Raw genomic sequence first — 27,470 nt, 5'->3', positions numbered from 1 at the left:
ATGGGGATTTCCTCCCCACGCCTGTTTAGATATTAACTGAGCCAGAAGAGGCCAAAGCAAACAGAGCAGACAAGAGGACAGGTGTCTGTGGCCTGGGGCTGCACATCACCCCCCTACTGCCATGGACGTGACCTGGCCTGTGGGGTTGATTCTGCTCCTCCTGGGGACCCCTCTTGCCCATGCTGAGCCACTGTGAGTGTGGGAAACGAAGGGCCGCTTCCTGTGTGATTCCCTGCGCATGCGCCTGCCTTTCCGACGCTGCTTCCCCGACTTGAGTCCCACCGCCCCCATGCTCCTGCGTTTGTCTCCTGGCAGGTACATCCTGGTGACCCCCCGAGCCCTGCGGGTCGGCGGCCCTGAGACCATCCACGTACAGGCTCACTCGGACTCCCAGCAGTCCCTCAAAGGGACCCTCGAGGTGAACCTCACCGTATGGGACTTCCCCATGAAGAAGACAGTGGTGGCTAAGAGCCACCTCCTTCTCTCAGAAGCAAACAACTTTATGAAACAGGCGTCCGTGACGGTAGGTGACAGGCCAGGATGGGATGGGTGGCCGCAGAGGGAGGCTCTGGGTCAGCGGCAAGGATGGAGAGGGGCAGACTCCAGAGGGACTCCCCACGAGGAACACTGGAGAACAGAGGCAGGGTTTGGATATACTTACTGCTCCTCTTATGTCCTGTCCAGTTAGAAATCCGAAGTCCCCTGAATCCGGGCTCCAAGAAGGGCAGAGATCAGCCCGTAAGAGATCTCTGTGAGAATTAATAAGAGGCGCCCTCTGCTGGTGGCTTGGGACCCGGACTGTGGACTGGATTGCATTCCCACTTTGGCGGGGCGCCCTTGTGTAGGAACAAGCTGCAAGGCCACCTTGCTCCCAGCCCCAGAGCCAGAGGGCCCCCATTCAGTTGTTTCTCCCAAGATCTGGTTCAGGGTTTTGCTCCCAGGGATGGGGACCTCTGCAGAGCCTGAAGAGTGTGGACCTCTCTCCCCAGATCCCCGAGAGCCTGATATACCCCCCACAACCAGGACAGCAGCATGTCATCATCCGGGCAAACTGGGCACCCACCTCGACCACTTCATTCATGGAGAGAATAGTCCCAGTGGCTCCCCATGCTGGCTACATCTTCATCCAGACAGACAAGCCTCTCTACACCCCTGAACACTTGGGTAGAGCGTCCAGGCACTTGGCCTAGGGCAGATGCTGACTCTCATTCCCCGCCTCCCCCAGTGCCTGTCATATTCCACCTCCCAAGGTCACCCTCTGCCCAAAGACCCCTATATCCTAATGCCCAAGATCCTAACGACTACCTCCCTCTTCAGATTCTATCCAGAACTCAGAGTCTTCCCTCTCCCTCCAGTTCAATACCGGGTGTTTGTTGTGGACCACAAGATGGATCCTGCCCAAAGGATATTCACTCTAGACATCAAGGTGGCCTCTCCTGATGGGAGGGTGGATCCTACTGGGTAGACCCCTGAGGTTCTATCATGGGCTGAAGGCCTGGGGCATGAACTACACCCCCTGTCCCCACAGAACCCGGAGGGGATCACGGTGATCAGCCAGAACCTGCTAGCCAAGGACGGTTTCTTCGCAAAATCCTTTAAACTCCCACAGATTGTCAGGTGCTCTGCTGGGAGCCCTGTGGAAGGAGGGTTGGAGGCTTTCCTCAGTCTCCATCTCTTCTAATTCTCTGTGTCTCAGTTTTGGGACCTGGAGCATCGAAGCCAGTTACCAAAGTGCAGCTAAGCAAAAGTTCAAGGCAACCTTTGAAGTCAGGGATTATGGTGAGTAGGTGTGATGGGCAGAGCAAGGTGAGGAGGCAAGACACGGGGTTGGAAGTGGAAAAGAGGGATCATGGTGCACCTACTGTGTGCTGGGGCCTAAGCTGGGTGCTGGTGAACAGAACCATGTGTTCCAATCCTTGGGGATTGCAAGAGTCACTGAGGAAATAGTGAACAGGGAGGGGACAAGGAGGGGGACAGCAAAATATGGAGGGTGTCCACTGCCTTTACCCCACCCAGTGCTCCCATCATTTGAGGTCCAGCTGAAGCCAAACAAGACTTTCTTCCACCTCAACGATGAGGCTCTGGGTGTGGACATCAAGGCTTGGTAAGTCGCCTTGTCCCCAGCCTGGCCAGAGGACCAGGAATGCCAAGAAACTGAATGGGTAGAGAAGCAGATTACTTCTATGGCATTTAAGGTATGGTAGAGGTACTCGCTGCCACCCATGAGGTATTCTTGGACACCTACATTGTTTTGTGAGGTTGTCCAGACCACATCTGCCACATGTAAGTAGTACAGACCATTCCTTCTGGTCTCTGGGTTGTACAGGACATCTTGTCCACCGAATAAAGTCATGCCATGTCTCACAGCTCAGATCATCTCTGAAGGTCCACAAGGTTGCACAGGCACATTTGTCATCTTATGAAATTGTTCAAACCATCTCCACAGTACTATGAGGTTGTACAGACCATTTGTCTACCTAAGGTTGTAAGGGCCCTATCTGCCACTTCTTAACACTATGCAGACTGTCCCTATAGCTTGCTACGCATGCCCCCTAGTCTGCCTGATGAGGCTTTAAGGGCTACCTCCACCATCTTGTGAGGTTGCACAGGCCACATCTGCAACCCAACACAAAGCTTTATGGAACACATATATCACTTCCCAGGGTTGTGTAGGTGAGCAATGAAACCTTCTGAGTTTCCAGGGGCCACCTCTGCCCCTCCCAAAGTTTTACCACCATCCAAGCAGCCTCATGAGGTCCTACAGGACATCTCTGCAACCACATGAGTTTGTGTAGGTGATTCAGAGCCCAGTGGAATAACCCTCCACCCACCCTCAGTTATGTATTCGAAGAGCCAGTGAATGGACAGGCTCTGGCCATCTTCGGGGTGAAGCTGCATTCCCGTCGGATGACCATCCAGAGCTCCCTGCAGAAAGTGGAGGTAACTGAGTCTTGACCTCACCCCCCACCTAACTTCCCCCTCCACCAACTCTTTTCTACTCCCCAAGAAACCATCTCCTCTTCTCTCTCTCATTCTGAGAGCAGATTTCTGAAGGCCTGGGTCACGTCTCCCTCCAGAAGAAAACACTGATGTCCACATTCCAAGGCCCAGAAGAGGACTTCATTGGGGCCTTTATCTTTGTCGATGTCACCGTGTTCTCTTCAGGTGCCATCTTTACCCAATCTCCTGGCTGAAGTCAGGACAGTGTCCTTACTCAAACTAGACATTCTACCCGTGTGACCATGGGCCACCTCCCAGCCTGTTTCCTCATCAGAGAAATGCAAAAATGCCAGAAAGGCTGGAAGGAGCTGAGATTGTGTTACTATTTTTCCACGTCCTCACCAAGACAGGCTTCCCATACCAGCAGCTCTGTCACTCTCCCAAGAAATTGAACCTCCTCCGTAGACCTCACAGTCCCCTGTCTCTCCAGGGGGTGAGATGGTCCAGGCTGAGACCCCAGGCGTGAAGATTGTCCGGAGCCCATACAACATCAAGTTCATCAGGACTCCCCAGTATTTCAAGCCTGGGATGCCCTTCCACGTTAAGGTCAGAGTCTGACTTCATTCCACCTAGGGACTCGGAGCTCACTTCCCCTAACAGACCCCTCTCAGGAGACAAAAAACCACACTGGGCTCACCTGTCCCCCACAATACATCTGTTTGAGAACTGAATCCATCATGCCTCTCAGACCAATCCCAAGTCTCTCTCAAGTCTCAACCCAAGTTGCCCCAAAGCACTGTGATGGCTCCAAAATTTCTCTGTGGGGTGCTTAGTGGTCACAGTCAGGCTAGAAGGTGGTGCACAGGGAGTTATCTTTAGGCTACATTTGCACAGCAAGAATGCTGGTTTTACATACATTCATTTGGGGTGACTTTGAGAAGTCTGATGGACATTAGGAAAACCAGAGACATCCTTTGGTGCCAGTCCTACTAAAGACTTCCCCAAGCCTTCCTCATCTCTCCATTCTAATCCCTTCCACCCCCATTACCCCAGCACACCAACCGCTAGGGCCACCACATATGATTGCACACTGCAAAAACCTAATATGTATGGTTCCCCCAGTGTTGTTCAGTGCACAACTTGTACAGCTATACAAGGCAGTCCTGTCCAGATCAGATTCCCAGTACCCACTTCTCATACCAGGCCACCACAAGGCCTGTCTTTCATCTCACCCCTATTCCACCTCAGGTCTTTGTCTCAAATCCTGATGGGTCCCCAGCCTCTGGAGTCCGTGTCTGATGCCAAGACAAACGAGACCGAACCTCAGCCAGTGGAGAGGCCATTTTGACCATCAACACACATGCAAATAATCAGGAGAAGCTCCCTATCCTGGTACCAACCTAATGGGGTAGGGATGGTGGAGCTGTGTGAGCTAGAAGAGCTGGAAGTTTACTTGCTCATCACTCTCCCCAGGTAGAAACTGAAGAACCTCTCCAGCCAGAAGAGCAGGCTTCAGCCAATATGACGGCTTGGCCTTACTCGTCTCAGGGTGGGTCAGGAAACTTGTTGCACATTGAGGTGAAGACGGTCGCAGACGTAGGCAGCAGCATCTACCTGAGCCTTGTCACAGGACATCAGAATCATGAAACCAAGAAACAGATCACTCACTTCACCATCCTGGTGAGTGGCTAGGACTAAAACTTAAGCCAAGGAATGATTTCCCTGGAACATCCCTGGCTAGCTGGTTTGGAGAAAACGTGAACAGTGGTGTGAGGGTGGGAACCATTTGGGGTGGCCTCAGACTAAGGAGCTGAAGCAAAAGAACTGTGAGTCTCCCTTGTGAGCTGAGATGGTCTCCGGAAAAGGTTGACCCTACCTTTGTCATTCTTGTCTTCTCTTATCTCCAAGGTTCTGAGTAAGGGCCGGATTGTGGATGTCAAACATCAGTTAAAAAGTGACCACACAGTAGCCACTATTGATGTTACTTCAGAGATGCTGCCCTCATTCCGCATCCTGGCCTTTTATTTACTGCCCAGGGGAGCAGGTCAGGATCCTGAACTGGTGGCCGACTCCGTATGGGTTGATGTGAATGACCGATGCATGGGGACGGTGAGCCAAATTCCTTGAAGTTGTACATTACCATCATAAAGCTTGGATGGGCAGAAAAGTCTGTCCAAGTTGAAGGGCTCCAAGTCTAGGGATGGGGAGAGGAAGAGGAGATGTGCCCTTAAATGCTCAGCCTAGGTGGGGCACCTGGGTGGCTCAGTGGATTAAGCCTCTGCCTTCGGTTCGGGTCATGATCTCAGGGTCCTGGGATCGAGCCCCACATCGGGCTCTCTGCTCAGCGGGGAGCCTGCTTCCCCTTCTCTCTCTGCCTGCTGCTCTGCCTACTTCTGATCTCTCTCTGTCAAATAAATAAGATCTTTAAAAAAAAACATAAAAAAGAAAAAAGAAAAGAAAAAGCTCAGCCTAGGGCATGGAGACTATGCAAACAAATGTGTGGAGTTGGGATTGGCCTGGTGAAGCTCCCGGATGCTTCATCAGACCTATAAGGAGCATAAACTTGAAAGTGGACTTGGGGAAATCCCTTGGTAGCATCTGAGGGCCTTTTACTGACATCTCTCTTTTTCCTGGGTCAGCTGAATGTTGGTTTAAAGAAAGACAGACACTACCAGATTTCTTTGAAACCCAATAGCAATGTGGAATTGAAGGTGACCGGTGATGAAGAGGCCACAGTGGGGTTGGTGGCCGTGGACAAAGCTGTTTATGTCTTGAACAGTAAACACAAGCTCACACAGAAGAAGGTGAGAATACATGGGCTTTGGGCCAAGAGGTTACCTAGAGGTTCTAAAACTGGGGCTTCAGCTTCTTCAGCTGTAAAGTGGGCAACATTGATGGTTGCAAGGATTCAAGGATTCAAGGAGCTAGTGCACAGCTAGAGATTGGAAGGTGATAAGAGCTCAGTAAATGGGAGGTGGTGTGAGAATTATTATTTGAGCCAGCAATTTCAGTGCACACTGCTCCTTCCCTGAAAAGGCCACCCAGGCTCCAAAGCTAGGTTCCTATCTTAAACCCCCAGGTCTGGGATGTGGTGGAGGAACATGACATTGGCTGTACATCGGGCAGTGGGAAAGATGGACTTGCTGTGTTCAAGGATGCTGGCTTGGACCTGAAGATGAGCACAGGGATGCACACCCTGACAAGCTCAGGTACAGGAAGAAACATGCCAGGGGCAGGGTGGGTGGGCAGGTGCTGTCTAGTGGTTAAGAACATGAGGTTTGGTGTCAGACAGGCTAAAATCTAGGAGCATCCTACTCATCATGAGTCAGTTACATTTCCTCTCTGAAGCTCAATTTCTCTGTCCGTAAAATGGAGATAATAATAGAAGTGACTCCCTATGTCTTAGTTAAGATATAGGTTTGGCCATGATATAGGTTTGTATCAGAGATACAAACTAACATTAGCTTAAACAAGGTAGAAGTTTATTCCTCACTCAGTAACAGTTCTGAGGTCATTCTGGAGCTCAAGCTCCTTCTAGCTTGTTGCTCTGCTACAAGATGGCACCTCGTCAGGACCTCCTGCCAGGCAAGAGTATGAAGGGAAGTGGGAAGGGGAGATACTTTCCCAAATCTCATTTGCTGGAACTCAGTCATGCAGCCCTGCCTAGGTACAAGGGAGGCTGGGAAATGTAGTCTTCATTCTAGAGTGATATGCAAAAGAAGGAGGTTTAGTCCCCATGGATGAAGGGGGAGAGTGAATACTAGGGACAACTAGGAGTGTCTTCTTTCAGCTATAAATAATGATATCAGTAACAGTTTCTATTTACTACAAGCTGTGCTAAGTACTTTTATATGAATCATCTCATTGATAGAACTATGATTATACCAATTTACATGGCTGGAGAAATTAATGCCCAGAGAGTTTAAGTGACTTGCTGAAGATTGCACAGCTTTTAAGTGGTGAATCATGAACATGAGGAGGTTACAGGATTAAAAGAAATGATGCTTAGAAAGCACTGGGCATTCTGTCAGCACCCAATAAATATCAGGGATGTTGATAATGATCTTGATGACAGTGACCCCCTCATTCTTCTGACCCTCAGACTGGCAGTGCCCTCAGAGTCCCCCTGCCAGCCGCCGCCGCCGCTCTCTGAAGAGGCTGGAGACCAAGAGGAATGCAGGTCAGAGCTAAAGCTGGACATATCCCTCCTGGCTTCCTAACCTACTGTATTCATCAGAGCTTAGAAGAGAAAAACTGAAACTGCTCTAGGTACTTCAAGCAGAAAGGGAGGGATTTAATGATGGGAGTTTGGTGCTTTCAAAATCATTAGATAGTCTGTAGGAGTGGCTGCTTGCTGGGACTCAAAATCACCTCACTGCAGCTTTGTAACGTGTGACATCTCAGGAAACTGCTGCCCATATCTCTTACGATGCTGGTGGGTAAGTAATGAAGTGCAGAAATGTGCCCATTACAAAAACACACATAGACTGGGGTTCACCCTTCAGCTACCACTGCCAGGGAAAATGACCTCCACCTCTTCCACCCTCCAGACACAGGAGTGTCTCGGTGGCAGAACCTTATCTCATCTAGAACCCTAGCGGCAAGGGAGTCTGGGAAATGCAGCTTCAAGCTATCTAGGCTCTGTGATACAAAAGCGAACATAGACAAAAGGAGAGATGGGTGCTGGGTGCCCGTGGATAATAACAAACCTGCCATCCCCAAGGCCAGGGTGTGGACCAGAATAAGAAGCTCTGAGCCTGGGGTAAAGGGAAGATGGGAGGCAGCACTGAGTGGTGTTGGAAGCATGGGTTCTGCAAATACTAGATTTTTCCGTCTCCTTGAGCAATGCTCATGACTTTGTGAATCTGAATAAAGAGAAAGTAAGTGAAACCTAATAGAAATTGAGGTAAAACCTTGACTTTAATTTTGGTATTAAATTGTGCTAACCCCCTTGTTTTATTTATGATGAGTTATAAAATTTAACTATAATTATGTTAATAGTAAACAATAAGAGTTTTTAATTGCTATATATTATTTATTTATTTATTTATTGTTTTCAAGAGAGAGCAAGTGTGAGCAGGGGGAAGAGCAGAGGGAGAGAAAAAGGAAAAGAATCTCAAGCAGACTTTATGCTGAGTGCGGAGCCCCATGCAGGGCTCAATCTCATGAGCCTGAGATCAAGAGCTGAGCTGAAACCAGGAGTCAGACCCTTGACCAACTGAGCCACCCAGGTCCCCTGAATATTTTTACCTTTAAGTGTATTCTTTCAGTTTCCTAACTTAGAAGCATTCAACTTAACATCATGCTTTATAACATGGTTTATGTTTTGATTTAAAAAAAAATACATAATGGAAATCAGAAGTTGAAATGCTGGGGCGCCTGGGTGGCTCAGTTGGTTAAGCCTCTGCCTTCAGCTCAGGTCATGATCCCAAGGTCCTGGGATCAATCCCCACATTGGGCTCCCTGCTCAGTGAGGAGTTTGCTTCTCCCTCTCCCTCTGCCCCTTCGCCTGCTTGTGTGCTCTCTCTCTCTCTATAATAAATAAAATCTAAAAAAAAAAAAAAATAGAAGTTGAAATGGCATCTCTAATATGCAAATATGGCATTACCAATCCCTGTCAAGAAGGGACAGGAGGAGGAGGGGGAAAATGAGAAGCAGCAGCAGCATCGATTCTAGTCCTGGCTCTGCCACTTGAGAGCTGTGTGACCATGGGCCAATGAATTAGACTCTCTGTTGCTTAGCTTCCTCTTCAGAACCCAGCATATGGGTTCAATGTGAAGCTTTGGGAGGAAGATACAGGCAAAGTGCTGGGACCAGCATCTGTCTGAATTATGGGTAAATAGAGACCAGGTGTACGTGGCATTGAGGTAGATGAGTCCAAGTTTCCTCTAGTTCGTCTCAGTCCCTCCTCTGTACCTCTACCTCTGGCCCACAGTGAACAAGTTCGAGACAGAGCTGGAGCGAAAGTGCTGTGAGGCTGGGCTCCAGGAGAGCCCCATAGGGCTATCATGTGAAGAGAGGAAACGGCATGTCCGCCACGGGCCAACCTGTGTTGCTGCTTTCCTGAGCTGTTGCCGTCTGTCTGAGGCCCTGAGTCAGGAGGCTCGGGAGGAGCAGCTGCTTTTGGGGACATGTGAGGAGGCCGTGGTGGGAGGTGGGGGTGTGGGGGTTGGGGCTTGCCTGAGGGGCATGAAGTCCTGTGGGACAAGTCATGGAGAGATATGGGCCACGAGGGGACGGGGTGGGAGGATGCATCGGAGACACCGCCCCACATCCTCTCCCTGCAGCGGATGAAGATGAGGACTTAGGTGACATCTTCCTGGAGGACCAGCCTATCCGAACCTTGTTCCCTGAGAGTTGGCTCTGGAAAAAGTTTGAACTGCCAAAAAGTACATCAAGGTAGGACCACAGCCTCCTCGTCCCTGGCAGCATCTGGTCCCTGGCCCTTCTGGGCATCAGTGGATGTCAGTCAGAGCCGGTGCCCCCAATGGTGACACTGAGCTCAGTACAGTCACTATAACCTCCCTGGAGGGGGATATAAATCCCAGTGGTTCCCCCCCAAGGACGACCCTCTAGTGATGATGTCTCTGATAGGGTGACCCACTGACCCCTGGACAGGGACTCCCCAGTGCAGAGGCTCTGACCACAAACTCACTTATGCCCCCCCTTCCCCCACCACTTCCAGAGGCATCTCCCACTACAGTTTTCCTGTGAACGTGCCAGATTCCATCACCACGTGGCAGTTAGTGGCTATCAGCCTCAAGCCTGGAAAAGGTGAGCCCACAAGCCCAGGGCTGAGAAGATGGGAGAATGGTGGTCCTGCCCAGCCCCGGGACAGCTGGCCTCTACTTAATGCCCACCTACCCCCGGGCTCTAGGTCTCTGCATCTCAGACCCCTTTGAGCTGATAGTTATGAAACAGCTCTTTGTGGATCTCAAGTTGCCCTCCTCCGTGATCAGGAATGAGCAGGTCCAGATCCAAGCCATGCTGTACAATTTCAGGACGGAGAAGGTCAAGGTGAAGCCTGAGCCCTCCCCTCCTCTCAAACTATCCATCAGTGTGTTTTATAAAGGGGTTGGAGTGTGTCCATTATTCAAAGTGGTCAGCCAAGTGGTTGCCCTTTTGAAAAGCTCCTGGGGTATTTTCTCATTTAAAATGCACAATAATCCCAGCAGATGGCTACTATCATTGCTTTTGGTGTACATGTTAGGAAACTGAGACACAAAGAGGTGAAGGGGCTTTCCTGAGGTCACACAGCCCATAAGTGGCAGACAGGCCTTTGCTCTTAGCCACTATGCTGTGCTGTCACCTCCTTGGGATTTTCAGGGTGAGGAGAGGGAGGTAATTGTGACTAGGGTCCTAGACGACCCCATGCATCAGGACCCCCTAATTGCCCACCCTGCCCCAGGTCCATGTGGAGTTCCCCTACAAGGAGCCACTGTGCAGCGCGTCAAAGCCAGGAGCCCCATCCCGCCAGGTCGTGATCATGCCCCCCACCTCCTCCAAGATGGTGCCCTTTGTGCTTCTACCACTTGAGATAGGCAAAGTGGATGTGGAGGTCAGGATCAGGACAAGTGAGGTTGCGGACCACATAAAGAAGACACTTCTGGTCAAGGTAATGGAGGCCCCCGCTCTTGTTACTGGTGCAGACAGTGGGGCTTCCCCGGGGGTCCCCAGCTGTGATCACAGGACCGTCAGGTATGCCCAGGATCAACAAACAGAGCTCTCAGATGGGAGTGAGGGGCAAGAGAATGGATTTGAAAGTTCAATCACAGAGCCTCCACTATGGGATTTGTTGTCACAGTGGGTTCAAGCCTTGTCCCTGCTGTGTGACCTTGGACAGTTTACTTAACTTTTCTGAGCCTTTGTTTCCTTATTTGCAAGGTGTGATAATCATCACGCCCACAGCCGTGAATAATAATCAGAGAGCTGTGAAAATTATATCTCATATCTGGTTGTGCACAACCCATCAATAATACTTTATTTACTTCTCTTATTTACTTATTTACTTAACAAACACATGTTCAGCGCTTATGATATAAACGCTGTAAGAATAGTAACGCGTTGAGCCATCAGAACAACCATGTGAAGTAGGAACCTTTTATGGATGAGAAAACTGAGGCACAGAGAGGTTAAGTAATTTACCCAAAGTCACACAGCTAGAACATAGAACGGTTGGGATTTGAACCCAGATATTTGGGATCCAGAGTCTGTGCTCTTTACAGCTAACCAATGCCTCCTCCTACTGCCACTGTGATTGTCATTGCGATTACTGCGGTTGTTTTTAACTTGCTTCATCATTGCCTCTCACAGGCAGAAGGGCAGATACAGCAAAGATCCCATAGCATCCTCCTGAACCCCCAAGGTTTGTGGGGTCTGCAGGGAGCATGTGGGATCCTAGGGCCACATCAGGAGGGAGGGAGGAGCTGAAATGAGGGGGTCCAGCCAGGTGGGCAGTACGAGCTCCTCCTGGGTCTGCACATCCTGAATTCCACACCCCCAGAATCTGCTTGTCACAGACGGTTGTGTTGGCTTAACCTAGGTCAAACCCAGATGGAAGTAGTGCCAAGACAGAACCTTTTCAACATGGTCCCCAATACGGAAGCAGAAGTGTTTGTCAGTGTCCAAGGTGCTTGGGACAGAGACGACGCCTGGGGGGAGGGATCTGGAGACTGAGCCCCACGCCTGCCTGGGCACAGGGGGAGGAGGGGCTGGGGTGTCCATGTAGGGTGACCCGAGAGCCATGGCGGCTTAGGCCATTCCTGAGATGATTCTGTTCATCTGATAGGGGACATCCTTGGCGAGACGATCCTGGGCACCCTGACACCTGGAGAAAAATGGCAGCTGCTGAGGGTGCCGACTGGTTGCCCTGAGCAGACACTAAGCAAATTGGTAACTGCGGTCATCCTGACCCGCTATTTGGACGCTGCTGGCCAGTGGGGCAAGGTTGGAGTGGAGCTCAGGGAGCAGGTGATACAGAACATTGTCAGAGGTGAGAGGGGTTTCCTCCTGGGACTCTCTGGAAAGGTAGCTGGGGTACCCCCAGGGGTGGGTGTGGACCCCACGGGACTCTCCCTGACAACAGCATTCATATTCCGACTCATCTCCCAGGATGCAAACTGGTACCAAGTCCCACCAGTACCCCTTCATCTGGACCCCTCTCACAGGCTACAGTCTGACAACAAACACTCTGGTTTACCCCCAAAGCAGGAGCCCCCAAGTTCTATTATATCCAGACACTGTCCTAGGTTATACCCAGGGACATGCCTTGGGTTATACCCCTACAGAACTCCCAAACAGACAGCTCCAGAATAATCCCAGGTGGTGGTCTCCCCATTACACCTTTCCAGGTTATATCCACACCTCCCAGGTAACAACCAGAGATGCACAGTCCTAGTTATACCCAGACAGAGACCCTCAGGTTCATCAGGGCACTGACCCTTCTTCCCAGTTGCACGCAGACACCATCTCTCCCTCCAGGTGCTCTCAGCCATAACCCTCAGGTAACACCTTGACACTCTTACCCCCAAAGTTACTCCCAAACAGTAATCTCCCAGGCAACTTTCAGGTCATACTTTAGTAGCAACACTCAGAACACACCTGAGAGGTATCCCCAGGAGTAGCTTCCCCTAAGCCACACAGACACAGTGACACCCCTAATTTACAACCAAGAAACAACCCCCAAGGAAACTGCCAGGTAGTGGCCCCCAGAGTACCCCCTTTCCTGGGTTCCATCTTCCATGATCCGTCTGAGCAGAAATTCCTAGTCATACCCTTCAATTGCCCAGGTTACTCGCAGATGACCCTGGACACTGGCTCCCACGGTCACACCTGGACCCCGCAGCCACCTCTAGATACACCTAGACAAGTCCCCTCCTATGGTTACGCCTCGATAGGAGGCGCCCCCAAGCCACACCCACATCTTGCCCCCCCATGTCCATACCTGATGACTGACTCCCCTTTACGGCCACACCCAAATGCCGAATCTCCCCGAAAGCCTTCCTCCACCCATCTCCCCAGGTTACACCCACATGCTGACCCACCGGAGTGCACACGGCACCTACCACATCAGCAACGGACACCCGGGCAGCACCTGGTGAGGATGAGGATGTCGGCAGGCCTGCCACTGCCACCCTGAATGAAGCCCAAGGGACAGCCTGGGGCTTGATGACCCCAGGGGCACCCATGCGGCAGGGGCTCGGGGCAGGCAGCCTTTGGGCCAGAAGGATAGCTACTTGGGTTTTACCTGAAGGATTACCCGGGAGTTTACAGTTCGGGGGTAACTGTGGGGGTGATAGTGTCCGGGGATTACCTAGGGGTCGTTGTTGAGAGCACCTGAATAGAGAGCTGGTGTCTGAATGTCAGAGGAGGGGTTAGTGTCCATGCCGGCCGACCTGGAGAGCAGCAAATGAATGGTCAGTCTGGAACAGTCTGGAGCAGCAGGTGTGGACTCCCCTTAGTGTAGACGCCCCTGTCCTTGAATCCCCTTGGCTGCCATTCCCAGTCATCACCCATCCCATCTACCCCCGGGCAGGCTCACGAGCTACGTGTTCCGGGTCTTTGCCCTGGCCTACTCTATCATGACGACCAGCAGGCTTGATCTGCGGTCTCTCTGTGCCACTGCCAACTGGATCATCACCAAGAGGCAGGCAGAGGACGGGCACTTCTTGGAGAATGGCCCCGTGATCATGGCATCGATGCAGGTGACCACTGCCCTCCCTGTTCCTGGGCTATTCAAACCCAGGGCTCTGTGCACTATTAGGGGGACCCTCAGCCCCCTGACCTGTTTGCAGGTAAAATGAGAACAGGAAAAAGCCAGGGCCTGGCATCCAGCATCACATCTCTCTGCTCTGGACCTCTCTGAGCTCTGTTACAATGTCAGAGAGGCTGGGCACATCTGGGACCCTGTCCCTCTCTCACTCCCACTTCGAGCAGGCTCCAGTCCTGGTTCTCTTCCCTCTGAGCTGAGTCTTCTCAAACCCCCAGCCAACACAGCCATCCCTACCCAACATTCCTGCACATTAGCCTCCAGAAATAGCTTTCAAACAGTCTGGGATGTCTCTCCCCTGTTCAAACACCTTCCATGGCTCACAGTTGTCTATGACAGTATCTCTCTATTATATCCCTCTCTTCTGTATCTCCCCCAAGACTTACCCCCACTACTCCCTGATCACGGATCCCTCCAGTTCACTGTGTTTGCTTAAGCTGCTCTCTTTGCACGGAATAGCCAAGCCCCATCCCTTTTGCTTTTCCTTGGCTGGCCAGATTGTGTTTTCTCTTTAGATTTAAGCTCAAACCCACCTCCTCCAGGGGTCTCCCCTGAATGCCAGCCCTGTGCTTGTCTCTATTATTGTACCTACTGCAGTAGGGGTGTCATTCAGTCATTCAACAGACATCTATCCAGCAACTGCTCTGTACCAGGCCTTGTCCTAGACAGAGGGGAGACATAGCAGTAAATGAGACACTTACAGCCCCTGTCTTGTAGTACTCACAAGCTGGGGTATGGGAGGAAGATGGAAGTTAGCCAAGTAATTACAACAAATGATTATTTACATCACAACTGTGCTGAGTTCCATGGGAAAGAAATAACAGGAGAAAGTATTTAATAGGGGCCATGCCTGGTCAGGAAGCGCCAAAGAGACAACAAAGAAGCAACCTGAAGAAGGGATAGACATAGTAGAGGAAGAATGGAGAAGAGAGCTCCAGACAAAGGGATCAGTACATGCAAAAGTGCTGAGGCTTCGGGAGGTCTGAGGAAAAGGAACAGACCAGAGCCCAAAGATGGGAAAGCAGGTAGCCTGTCCTGATGCCTGAAAGGGAAGAGAGATGCCAGGCCCTAAAACCTGCAGGGTCTTGGGGACCTTGGTGAGGATTTGAAATAATCTGCTCAAGGTTTGCTTTCCCTGCACTGTGAGTCCTTCCAGTTGGGGGAAGCAGGCCTGATTCATCATAGCTGGCAAATGTTTGCTGAATAAAACTCTGGTTGAGTGCATAAACCCAGAAAAGACAGATTGCAACCCCAGATGAAGGGAGGAGTTAGGGGGTTTGGGAGGCCTGACAGGAGCCAGATGCTGTACAGGACGGTGGCACAGAGAGGGGTTACAAACGGGGTTCACAGGCTCACAGAAAGGAGTTTCTTCCTACCAACAAACACTTATCAGGCACCTACAACGTGCCAGGCACTGCTTTAAGCACTGCAGACCCTTCTCATGGGGGGGGTGTTTTTGTGAAGGACAGGCAATGGGCGTGAGAGAAACCTAAATGGTGTGGCATGCATGGCAAAAGTGACATGGGGAAAAATGCAGGGAAAGGTGAATCAAAGAGATGGGATGTCATTTTGGGAGGCTTCATGAAGAGATGATGTTTGTTAGAGACCTGAGGAGGTGAGGGAGCAAGTCATGTGGATAATCAGAGAAAGAGTGTTCCAAGCGGAGGAAACACCATGTGCAAAGGTCCTGAGACCAGAAGTGTCCACTATGTTTGAGGAACAGCGAGGAGGCTGGGACAGAGTGAGCAACCCTGGAGGACAGGAGGAGGAGGAGAGCTGAGGGAGGGGGTGGGACAGATGGTGCAGGACCTTTGGGCTTCAGGGAGGGCTTGAGCTTTTCCTCTGAGATGGGAGCCATGGAGGCTTCTGAACCAAGGAGGGACACAACCCGATTCAAGAGTTCACAGGCTTCACTGGCCACCGTGGGAAGAAGAGACTGTGGGGTGCGAATTAATTGTGGTAAAAAGTACCACAAACAGGATGGCTCAAAACAACAGAAATGTATTTATTTTGTCACAGTTCTGGAAGCTAGAAGTCCCAGATCAAAGTGTCAGCAGGGCCATGCTCCTTCTGAAGGCTCTAGCGGGGAATCTTTCCTTGTCTCTTATGACTTGATGGCCTCTGGGCAGTCTTTAGCATTCCTGAACTTCTAGCTGCACCACTCCAACCTCTGTCCTCATCCTCATTTGCCCTCCTTCCTTCTCTGAATCTTCCCATGGCCTCCTTTTAAGACAGGAGTCACCAGGTAGGGCCCACTCTAATCAATATGACCTCCTACTAATTTAACTAATTACATCTTCAAAGACCCTATTTCCAAGTAAGATCAGAGGTTCTGAGTGGACATGAATTTTTTTTTGGGGGGGGACATTATTCAACCAATGGGAAGACCATCTCTCTGACCATGACTTCCCTCATCAGGAAGATAGAGCTGCTGAAAGAATGCTTTGAGATAGTGTAGAGTTTAACACATCACCTTCGACGGCTGTTGGCTTTGGTTGGTAATACAGACCTTACACAGGCAAATCTTGAGGTGGTTCCTCCTCCTTCTCTCTCTCTCTCCCCATCCTGCTTTTGGCATCCTCCAGCCCAGAGCTGAGCACCTGGGAGCTTTTCAAGGTCACACAGGGGAGCTTTTCAAGGTTACACAGGAGATGTTGGGGAAAGTCTTTCTAAGACACTAGGGGGATCATGGGTGTGATCCTGCCTCCACAGGGCGGCTACCGAGGTTCTGAAGCAGACATATCCCTCACAGCTCTTGTTCTGATTGCCCTGGATGAGGGGAAGGACTTGTGCCACCAGGAGATACCGGTAAGAACCAAAGAGGAGTGCAGGCTCTGCAGAGCCCAGCCCTCTAGATCCTCTGCCCAAAGGAAGTTCCCCCATCCTCATGTCCCTCCCCATGCATCCCTCTCTTCCAACTCCTAGATCCCTTCCCTCTAATGGCCCCCCTTCTAGTTTGCTCTCTCTAACTTTCTAGAATTTGCCTACCAGCATGGAACGAGCCCGTAGCTTCCTGGAGGAATGCCTTCCCAAAATTAAGACAACCTTTGCCGTAGCCATAGTCTCCTATGCTCTGGCCCTCACCAATAGCCCCCGAGCCAATGACCGCCTGGACAGCTTCACCAGCCACGGTGAGTGTGGGCCACTTCTTAACCAGATGTGTGTGAATCACAGTCATGGGGGCAGGGGAGGGGAATTGTGTGATTTAAAATTCAGCAATGTGTGATTCATCACTTTGCATTTATTGCACATCTATGGTGTGCCAACTCTTGAGTTCAGACTCTGAGAAATCAAGGTGGACAACACTAATATGGTCCTTGCTCTCAGAGGTCCTACTACCCTGGGGGAGCAGCCAAAAGACAAACAGATCAAGTACAAACTGAGATAAGCACAGGGATGATAACATACAAGATGGGTGGGAGAGATGGAGAGGGAAGAGGAGTATGGATTGGAGAACTGCCAAGGCCTCTCCAAAACGAGAACTAACTCCGTAGCTGGAATAAAAGATAAGAAGGCCCACCTGTGTGAAAGGCCAAAGACATTCCAAGCTAGGAGAATGGCATGTGCAAATGCCCTGAATTGGGAAAGTGCTTGACATGGTCAAAGATGGAAAAAAGGTCATAAAATGTGGTTAACTGAGAGTGTCTGCCTCCCTTGGCCTGCCCAAGGATCCTTATCCCATCCTCCTCCAAGTCAAGAGGAATGGAGTTAGGAAAACTCACTTGCAGTGGAAATGGTGGGACTTGGAGGACCTTGAACCTTAATTTCCCCATCTCTAAATAGTTAGAGTCCCTGTCTCCTAGACATCTAGGAGATATCTGTTCCAAAAATAGAATGTCCATATGCCTCCTCAAAGAGTTTCATATAAAGTAACTGCTCAGTAAAACAGTGGATGAGAAAATTGGGGCCAGATGACACAAGGAGAGGACAGGTTTTGGTGAATGGGCCCAGTTTGGGAAGACAAAGTGGTCATCCATCTCCTAGATAAAACCCACTGGCCCCAGAACAAACTGGACAGGAACTCCCTGTACACCATTGAGGCCACGGCCTATGCGCTGATGCAGAAGGTGGTGTTGGGTCGGCATAATGAGACGCACGCCATTGCCAAGTGGCTACTGGAGAAGCGGGAGCTAGGCGGAGGCTTCAAGTCCACCCAGGTGACCCGGGCCTCGGGAGGAGGGGGTTGGGGAAGGAATGCTAGCCTAGGTGCTGACAAGGCCAGCCCACCGGAAGGAGCTTCCCGTGGTGCTGATTTGCCACGGGGCGCAGTCCGGGGGCTCTGTCAGTGGTGCTGATGTGAGGCCCCACCCCAACACCTAGACCACTGTGGTGGCCCTTGAGGCTCTCACCCTCTTCCGCAAAGTTGTCCCTTTCGATGGTGGCCAGGATCTCAGGGTCCAGATAAGCGTGCCCAAGAAAGCCGTGGACTTTGAATGGATCATCGATCAGAGCAACGCCTACCATCTGCGGTCAGCAAAGGTAGGGCATGGAGGGGCTGACAGGAAGGTCATACAGAGGTGGCACTGGGGGTGAGGCCAAGAGTCGTGTCCCTGCCAGTGTCCCTCTCTAAGATTATCTCACAACCAGTGTCTATACTGTCAATGTATTGACTCATTTATTCCACCATTTCTTTTTTTTTTTAAGATTTTATTTATTTATCTGACAGAGAGAGATGACAAATAGGCAGAGGGGCAGGCAGAGGGGGAGGGGGGAAGCAGGCCCCCCGCTGAGCAGAGAACCCGATTCGGGGCTAGATCCCAGGACCCTGGGACCATGACCCAAGCCGAAGACAGAGGCTTAATCCACTGAGCCACCCAGGTGCCCCTATTCCACCATTTCTTGAGCACCTGTTGTGTGTCAGTCACTTTCCTGGGCAATGGGGATGTATTATGAAGCCTCTGCTCACAGGAAACTTACAGTGTAGAAAGAAACTAAGACAAAAACTATTTTAAGCTTTCTGGACATATGGAAAAGAAATAATGTGTAAAGGGGAAAATACCCTGGGTGTGAGGAAGAAGGTAATCACGATCTTACTCCATGGAGGAAGTGATATTTACCTCCAATTCTTTGACCCATCTTTACTGAGCACTCACTGTATGCCAGGCACTATTGTAGGTACTGGGAATATAGCCATGAATAAGAAATTTTAAAAATCCCTTTCCCTGTAGAATTTTATGTTTTAATGGGTGAGACAGACAATAAAGAGATGTGAGGAAGTAGAATATGTAGTGTGTTACATGGTGGCAAAGGCTATAGCTAAAAATTAAGCAGAAAGGGGGGATGGGAACATTAAGGAGTTGCAATTTTTGATAGGAGGGGCAGGGAAGTTCTCTCCAAGAGGGTAACATTTGAGCAAAGACGTTAAGGAAAGGAAGAAGTGAGGCTTGTGGGTATCTAAGCAGAGGAAATAGCAGGTGCAAAGGCCCTGAGACAGAAGCATCCCAAGAATAGCAATGGGGCTTAAGCAGAGGTGATGGGAATAGATGTGAATTTGTAAAATTTTTCTCTGGTTGATAAAGGAAATGTATGATGGAAACAAGAGTAGATGCATAGATGCCAGGGAGAAGAATCTCGTGGTGGCTCCATGCACAAGAAACTCTGCAGACACTGTAAAGTGGATGGATTGAACAGATGTACATTAGAACACAGCCTGAGTTGGCAGTAGTAGTTGATCTATGACAGTGTAGACACCACAAATGCTCTATCAAAAAGAAAAAGTAAAATCATCTATGTGGAGTGAGGGGGGCAGTGAGTCACTAGACCCCAAGTTAGGGAAATCACTGAAGCCTCATTGCCCATGCATGTTTTCCTCCCCAAACCCATTGCATTTGAGCCATGTTTTGCTGCTTCTTGTGTGCTCAAATCCTCTTCTTGCTTCCGTTCAGTTCTCTGCCCAGGATGACCTAGAGATCAAAGCCAGTGGCAGTGGGAGAGGCACAATCTCGGTAAGTCTGGTGTCCCACCACGAGGTCCTTAGCTGGAGGACCTCATGTACAACCACCATCCCCCTTGTTGGTGGGAATAGAGGCAGTTTATTGCAAGACAAGATTGAAATCAGCAATACTTTTAGCTACCATGTAGGGCACTACTATTTACTAGGAACCAAGTTAAGGACACCTCAAAACCTGCCCCTAGAAAGTTGGTAAAAATATGGACTCCATTTAACAGGTGGGGAAATAGAGACTCAGAAAAGTCTTCACTTGTTATAAGTCAAGAGTCAGGAGAGGTAGAGGCCAAGGGTCTTTGGACCTGTCTGCCCCTTCCATGCTGAGTCCCTGAAGGGATGTTTCTTTCTTCCCTCCCCTCAAAGGAAGATTGTCCCTCCAGCATGCCCACCAATGCCCAGAGGATGACTCCCCACTTCCCCCTCTGCTATATCTTCTGGCTCCGTAGCCTGTGGCCCAGGAGAACAGAGCTCTTGTTCACTGAATTTGAGCAACTGTTTTCATATTTCTGGCAATGGAGTCACAGTTGAATCTCTGCCTTTGTTGTGTGACTTTGGGCATGTCATACTCCCCATGAGCCTCTGTTAAATCTGAATTAAGTGAAAGTAAAAATTCAGTTCCTCAGTTGTGCTAGCCACATTTCAAGTGCTCAATAGTGACATATGGCCAGTTGCTACCATATAGAGAGCACAGGGAGAATCTACTTCAATTACTACAGAATGCCCTCCTGCAAGGAGGTGGTCTAGACTCTAAAGAGTGTTCTAGTCACTGCACCCAAGAATGTGGGGGCACGCAGACTTCGCTGTGAATTATCCACAGGGACAGAACCTGGATAGGCGAGGACTGGAGTGAGGAGGAAGGGAGTAGGTGGAAATGGTCTCTTGACAACTTTCCTTCCCTGGCAGATCCTGACCATGTACCACAGGTCCCCAGAGTCCGAGGAGGGCACCTGCAACCTGTACCAACTGAATGTGACTCTCCATAATACCTTGAAAGGTGAGCCTAGACCCAAAGATTCCCAGACCTTCTTTTTTATTACTTTATTTTAGGTTTCATTCAGTAAGCACATGTATTGCCTTATTCGACTTTTCAACAAGTATTTATTGAGCACTGACTATGTGTCTTGCCCTGTTTCTGGACCCTGGAACACAGGCATGAACAAGAAAAAATACCCCACATTCTAGTAGGGGGAGACAAACAATAATATAACAATAAATACATTATACTTCTACTGCTATTTACTTATAACAATCTGCATTATAAAAAATAAATATATAGCACACTAGTAGGTGATGATAAGTACCACAAAAAATAAAGCAGAAAAGGTGATACACATGTGGAGGAAGTCCAGGGAAAGATCTCTGAGGAGGTGGCATTTGAGCTCAGACATGAAAGAAGTGGAGAATGAGCCAGGAAGGATCTAAGGGAATAGCATTCCAGGCAGGCAGAACAGCAGGTGCAGAGGTCTGGAGACAAGAATGAGCTTACCTGGTTTGAAGAAGCCATTGTGGCCAGAGAGGAGCAAGGGGTAGGGTTTTAGGAAAAAGAGTTGGAGAGATGATGGGGGCAGACAGTGCAGGGATTCATGGGCCATAGTGAGAACTTTGGGTTTTGCTTAGAGTGAAGAGGGAGCTATAGAGGGCTCTAAGCAAAGGAGGGGTATGACCTAGCACAGGTTTGCACAGACTATAGAGGGCAAGGGCAGAAGCTGGGAGACCAGGGAGGAGGTGACGACACTGTTCTTGCAGGAGATGATGGGGGCTGAACTGGGATAAGGGGCTGTAGAGATTATAAAATATGAGATTCTAGAATTCCTAGTCTGGGGTGCCAAGGAAGAAGAGACAGGACTCTGCCATTGGGAGCTCACTGTAGGGATGAGGGGAATAAGCCTCACCAGCCCCAAGACTTGCAGGCTTTGGCTTGGATTGCATTTCTAAATAATAATAATAGTAGTAGTAGTAGTAGTGGTGGCGGTGGTAGTAGTAGTAATGGTAGTAAGAGTAATTGACAGTTATAAAGTACCAATAAGGCACTACATTAGTGCTTTATTGTATTAACTCAGTTAATTCTACAACTCTGCTGGGTTGGGAATATTATGCTCCCCATTTACCAATTAGGTAACTAAAACATAGAGAGTTTAAGGAACTTGCCCAAGGTCACACAGCAGAGCCAGGAATTGAACACAGGAAGCTGTGTTACCCAGCCTCTAAACTCCTGCCTTCTCTCTGCAGATAATAAAAACGGGGAAGAGACCTTCCAGCTCCGGATGGAGACAAGGTTAGAGCACCCGGATCTTGGGTGGGGCAGGAGGAAGTCCTCACTTCCTGGTATCCAGACTCCTTACCAGCTCTCCTTATGTCTTGAATGGAGGGTGGAAATCAGCCAAGCTTCCTTCTCCATGCTTGCCCCTTCATTCTACCACTCATCCTGCCCTCCCCTGCCCATCCCCCTGGCCTCTTCCCCTGCCTTCCCATGCTTGTCTGCCATCCTGCTCCCCAGTCCTGTCCCTCAACCTGCCATGTCCTGGTGGGCTCCATCACGGCAAACCTGCTCCATGTCCCAGATGCCCAGGACTGATTCCAAGCCCACAGCTCTCTCTGCCCTCATCTTCTCAAGACATCCCACCCCTACCCCAGTTCTGCCCTGTCTCCCAGATGCCTTCATCCAGGTCTACCCCAGATAAAAACATGTGTTGAGCATCTACCGAATGCCAGGCTCTGTTCTAAGAACTGAGGGCACAGCTGTGAGCCAGGAAGCTCTCCTCTGCCTGGTAGAGCTCACAGCCTATCAGGGGAGACAAACAATAACAAAATAATCACCCAGAATCGATGTAAAATGACAACTGTGACTAAATATGGCAAAAGAGAGATCCCAGGAACCATAGGAGAGCAAGTTAGAGAACGACCTGGAGCCTGGGCAGGAGAAGGCTTCCCAGAGGGAGTGACGGATCAGTGGAAATTGCAAAGATGCAAGGATGTTTCAGGGCAGAAAGAGGAGTGAGGACTCCAGGCTGAGAGGACAGCATATGCCAAGGTCCAGTGCAGGAGAGAGACACTTAGAAGCAATCACATGAAGGCTGGGCTGAGAGGAGGCAAAGCGAAAGGGTGAGACAAGGCGCCTGGTAAAGGTTGTTAAGCAAGGAAGCAACCCATCAGATTCCTGCTTGCTAAATCTGTAAGCTTGCTGGGGGCAGAGGAGTAACGGGGAGATCCAGGAGGAGGCTGCTGACTGCGTTCATCCAGGCATGAGATAGATGATGGCAGTAGGAGCATTGGGGGAGAGGCAGGAGGAGAGTGGGAAGAGATAATGCAGCTGTGAAATCCCCAGGTTCCTGGGAAATCGAGAGGCCACCATGAGCATCATAGAAGTCTCCCTACTCACTGGCTTCTACCCCAACAAGAATGACCTCAAACAGGTAATGTAGGTCCCACCTGCCTACTCCTGAGCAGGGTGGGGATGCCCTAGCAACATCACACATTCCCTGTGTGAGCATGGCGTTCAAGGCCCCCAGATTAATGCCCCATGGTCCGTAGCCATGATCACACCTGATTGCCTCCCTCCATGACCTTAGACAAATTCTTGCCCTGATTGTGCCTCAGTTTCCCCGACACTGGTGTTGATGGGACAAAGGCTGGGAGCTTGAGAGTTACTTCACACTGACCAGAGCTCCTAGAGCTGGGGACCTCAGCGGGGGGTCTCTGACAACCTGCAATCCTCACCTTCTGCCCCAGCTTACAAGTACTATGGAGATGTATGCCTTCCACTATGAGATCAAGATGAATTCCACTGACAACACCGTTGTCCTCTACCTGGATAAGGTAAGGAAGGCTGGCTGTCCTCCTCCAGAGGCCTATGGGCAGCCCCGTGGGCAGAGAATCCACAGTCAGCACCTTGGACAGTGTTGCCAGAGAACTACAGGGTCTGAGGTCAGCTCCCCAGGCTGCAAGGACACGTTACCAGTGTTATGGCCAAGGCCCTGTGGTCAGTGCCCCGTGGTCAGTGGCCCTGGTCAGCTCAGACAGGATTCCCTCTCCCCAGCTCTCCCATAAGGAAGACACCGTGCTGGGCTTCCGGATCCACCGAATGCTGCAGGTGGAGTTCCTGCAGGCCGCCCAGGTCACCATATATGACTACTACGAGCCTTGTAAGCATGGGTAGGGGTTGTGGGGTGGAAGGGTATCCAGAGAGGGGACTGTGAAGCACTGGGCCAGGAGGGAGAGATGAGGGGCGGGGCCAGGAAGAGGACTGAGGCGTGGCTAAGAGGGGCCTGGGCAAGGGGAATTGGGGAAGAAGGGTAGAATGGTCCTGAAAGGGACCGACATGGGCGTGGTGATAAGGGGCGTGGCCTTCCCGGCAGGTCGAAGTTGTGGGGAGTCTGGAAAGGGGTGGGAGGGAGACGTGACTGGGCGCGGCCTGCGGCAGGAAGAACCGAGTCTTCAAGGGGGAGGGGCCTTCGGGCGGAGCCAGGGGTGTCCCAGCCCGCAGGGACGCTGGCCCAAGCCCACCCCAGGCACTGGCCCCTCTCTCAGCCCGGAGATGCAGCTCCGTCTACAACCTGCCCGCAGAGCACTCTTCCCTGCGGAAGATTTGTCACAAAGATGTCTGCAGATGTGCGGAAGGTGAGGTCATGGGGACCGAGAGACCGGGGTTGCCATGCGGGGGATCCAGGAGCCCTTCATCACCTCCTGGCTGTCGTCTAGGCTGAGTTTAGACAGAGAGAGGCAGTGAGACGGGAAGACAGAGACAAAGAGAAACAAAAAAGGAGACCCAGAGACAGACTGACACGCACAGCCAGGCACAGCCAGAAATGGAGGGAGACATAAAGAGACTTGGAGGGGAGAAAGAGACCAAAAGAGACATGGAGGAAATGAGAGAGTACCCTGACTCAGAGACCTAGAGGTGGCTGGCCTGGGGCCAGATGGGGATGAGATGGGAGGAAGCCCCCTCCCCCAGCACAGCCAGAGCAGCTGCCTTCCTGACCCCCCAGAACAATGCCCATCTCCAAGGAAGAACACGGCGGGACTGCGGCAGGAGGAGCTCCAGGCAGCAGCCTGTGAGACGGGCGTGGACTTCGGTGAGTGTGGGAAGTGGTCGGCAGCGGGAAGAGGTCTGCCTGCAGGCCACATGCCAACAGGACACCCTCCTGCCCCCGCTTTCCCAGTGTACAAGGTCAGGCTGGAGTCTGTACAGTCCTCCGCCTCCAATCCGTACATCTATTACAACATGAAACTCGAAGACATCATCAAGAGGGGTACGTCCGAGGGGGCCGAAGAGGCAGCGCGGGGTTCTACCCTGGGGATCCCAATGTGCGAAAGGGCCAGACCTGTGTGCGCTCACACGCTGGGTCTCCTCTCCTCCAGGTACAGACTCTGCCGTGTCCCTCACCAGGAAGAAGTTCATCTCTCACGCCACCTGCCACAACTCCCTGGGGCTGCAGGAACAGGAGACATACCTCATCATGGGCCACGCATTGGACCTGTGGAAAGTCAAATCTGCGTGCGTGGGGGCTCCTGCTGTTCCAGGACTCAGGCGGGGGGCCCCCCTTCCCTACCCCAGTCCAGTCCCTAGTGTCAACAATTCCTATCAACACCTGTCACCGATCAGCAGAAGTCTCAGCTTTCAGGGCTGCCCTGAAGGGAAGTGTAGACTACACACTGCTCAACTCCAGCTGAGGGGTGGGGGATGAGTGGGACTCCATTCGCATGTAGATGTTGTAGATAGAAATTCGGTTTTCCAACAAAGGGAGGTAAAGAATCAGAGGAAGGGGAGCCTTTTCTAATCCCCAGCCATGCTGGCTACAGGCTGGGGGACCCAAAATGGCCTGGTGGAGTGAACATGACAGGCTGTGGCTCTGGGAGGCTGCCTATCAGGGCAGAGGAGCATGGCAGGGAGGGCTCCATGCTTCCAGGTCCCCGGGCTCTCCTCACCCTCCTTGCCGTGTCTCACCCACAGTTATATCTACGTCCTGGGCCACAAGACATTCCTCATGCAGTGGCCGGCCGATGGGGATGCGGACAAGAAGGAATTGCTGGACCAGCTGGAGAGATTTTCAGAATATATGAGCATTCATGGCTGTGAGTCCTGAGACTCTGAGGTCTCTACCACCCTCAGGAGGTTGTTTCCAAGCAGGCACAGGGCACTGGCCTTGACTCCAAATGATGAGCATGGAGTATCATACCCAAAGTCTGTACGTTTGTCCCTGCTCCAACATTCATCAAGGGACCTGACATCACAAGGACGTGCCTCCTCCCTCACCCTCCAACGGCATTTCAATTATACTGGCCTCCTTTGTGTCCATCCAACACCCAAGTTGATTCCTACCTCAGGACCTTTGCACACACACTGTTCCCTCTACCAAGTACACCCTTCCTCCAGATATATGCATGGGTTGAACCCTTCCCTTATCTGGACTTTCTTTGTCCTCATGGCTGAATAATATTCTGGAATTGAAGTGTTTAAGTGTTCCTTCCTCAAAGATACTTCCTTTAATAACATATCTAAAAGAGATCCCCCTTCCATCACTCTCTCCCCTTACCCCGCTTTATTCTCTCAATAACACTTATAAATACATTGTATATGATATTATCGGTCTGATTGTTAAATGGACATTTCTCCTGCCTTTACAATGTCGGCTTCTTAAAACTAGGGGTCATGTCTGTCTTGTTCACTGCAATGTTCTCAGTTCACACAGCAGGGGGCTGGTACACAGTAGGTGCTCAGGAAATGATTGTTAAATGAATGCATGAATGAATGAATTATGAATGAATTTGGTGCCCACCCTGCACTTGGTGCTGTTGGAATATTCGATAAGGAACCCCCGGCAACTGGGGAGCTGAGACAGGGGCCAAGGGAAAGTGAACGAGTTTCATCATGTGGCCTGGGATGGAAGTGGGAGAGCTGCCAAGCCAAGGCAGAAACTCAGTGTCTCCAGGAAACCCCAAGTGCCAAGGGACTGCAAGGCACCCAGGATGGCTTGATCTTGGGGTCTCAATGAGGGACCGAGGTAAGAGGGAGAAAGAGAAAGATGGGGCAGGGAGGCTGCTGGGTTGGCTGACTTCATAAAAGGTTTTGAATCCCAGGCTAGAGGACTTAGTCATTATCAAGGGCAGCAGGGAGCCATGGAAGACGTTTGACCAAGAGAGGAGCTGACCAGCCCTGAGGTAGAAGGCCCAGCTGGTTGATGGATGAGAGCGGAGTTGATGGCAGGAGACCCGGGGAGGAGGCTGGAGCTGTGGGGCCACAAGAATAGCACAGCGGTGCTGCCTGAGTTCAGATTCTGCCTCCACTTCCTCCTGGCTGTGTGACCTTGGCCAGTTTGTCACCTCTCTGTGCTTTGGTTTCCTCGTCTTTACCATTACTTCCCTCAGAGAGTAATTGTGAGTGCCAGAATACAGTAAATATTCAGTAAATCCTCACCGGCCTTCCAATGAGGAGGACAAGAGGCCATGGGAGAAAGCAGAGTTGCTAGAATCTACAGGTCAGAGAGAAAAATCAGGTCAACGACTCCTGCTCAAAGCCCTCCCAACGCCTATTGCTCCACCGCCACAGCCCTCAAGGCCCTGCACTGTGGCCCCATCACCTCTCTGATCCCATGGCCCCCCACTCTCCACCTCACTCACTCCAGCCACACTGTCCTCCACAGTTCGCAGAAACTTCTAGCTCTTTCTTGCCTCTGGGCTATTGCTTAAGCTGTTCCCTCTGCCCAGAACACTTTTCCCATGATTGCTTACTCTTCATCCCTCCAGTCTCCACTCAGAGACACCTCCAGCCACCCAGCCAGATGTACTGGACCCTTTTCTCTCCCTGCAACCTGCTTG

At 50.9% G+C, this 27,470-nt stretch overlaps 1 protein-coding gene across 1 annotated transcript; it reads left to right on the top strand.

Moving 5' to 3' along the window:
• On the top strand, positions 1-25,789 carry LOC111162491 (complement C3-like). Its single transcript, XM_022526943.1, is given in 41 exon segments — positions 1-192; positions 316-523; positions 990-1,164; positions 1,356-1,426; positions 1,529-1,617; positions 1,697-1,779; positions 2,017-2,104; positions 2,838-2,940; positions 3,045-3,165; positions 3,431-3,546; positions 4,189-4,332; positions 4,414-4,620; positions 4,849-5,049; positions 5,580-5,744; positions 6,020-6,149; positions 7,043-7,120; positions 8,876-9,073; positions 9,228-9,339; positions 9,626-9,714; positions 9,818-9,957; positions 10,349-10,555; positions 11,254-11,305; positions 11,483-11,569; positions 11,729-11,932; positions 12,961-13,036; positions 13,475-13,643; positions 16,421-16,516; positions 16,686-16,839; positions 17,693-17,865; positions 18,029-18,187; positions 19,594-19,653; positions 20,559-20,649; positions 21,885-21,930; positions 22,981-23,068; positions 23,385-23,471; positions 23,692-23,797; positions 24,183-24,272; positions 24,641-24,727; positions 24,815-24,904; positions 25,014-25,149; positions 25,606-25,789. Coding segments are annotated over 41 exon segments (4,980 nt in total). The 5' UTR covers positions 1-121; the 3' UTR covers positions 25,739-25,789.
• The last annotated feature ends 1,681 nt before the right edge of the window (positions 25,790-27,470 follow it).

Source organism: Enhydra lutris, unplaced genomic scaffold (assembly GCF_002288905.1).
Source record: "Enhydra lutris kenyoni isolate GAN:26980312 unplaced genomic scaffold, ASM228890v2 scaffoldscaffold92, whole genome shotgun sequence".
Lineage (NCBI taxonomy): Eukaryota > Metazoa > Chordata > Mammalia > Carnivora > Mustelidae > Enhydra > Enhydra lutris.
This window is presented reverse-complemented; position numbering and strand designations above follow the sequence as displayed.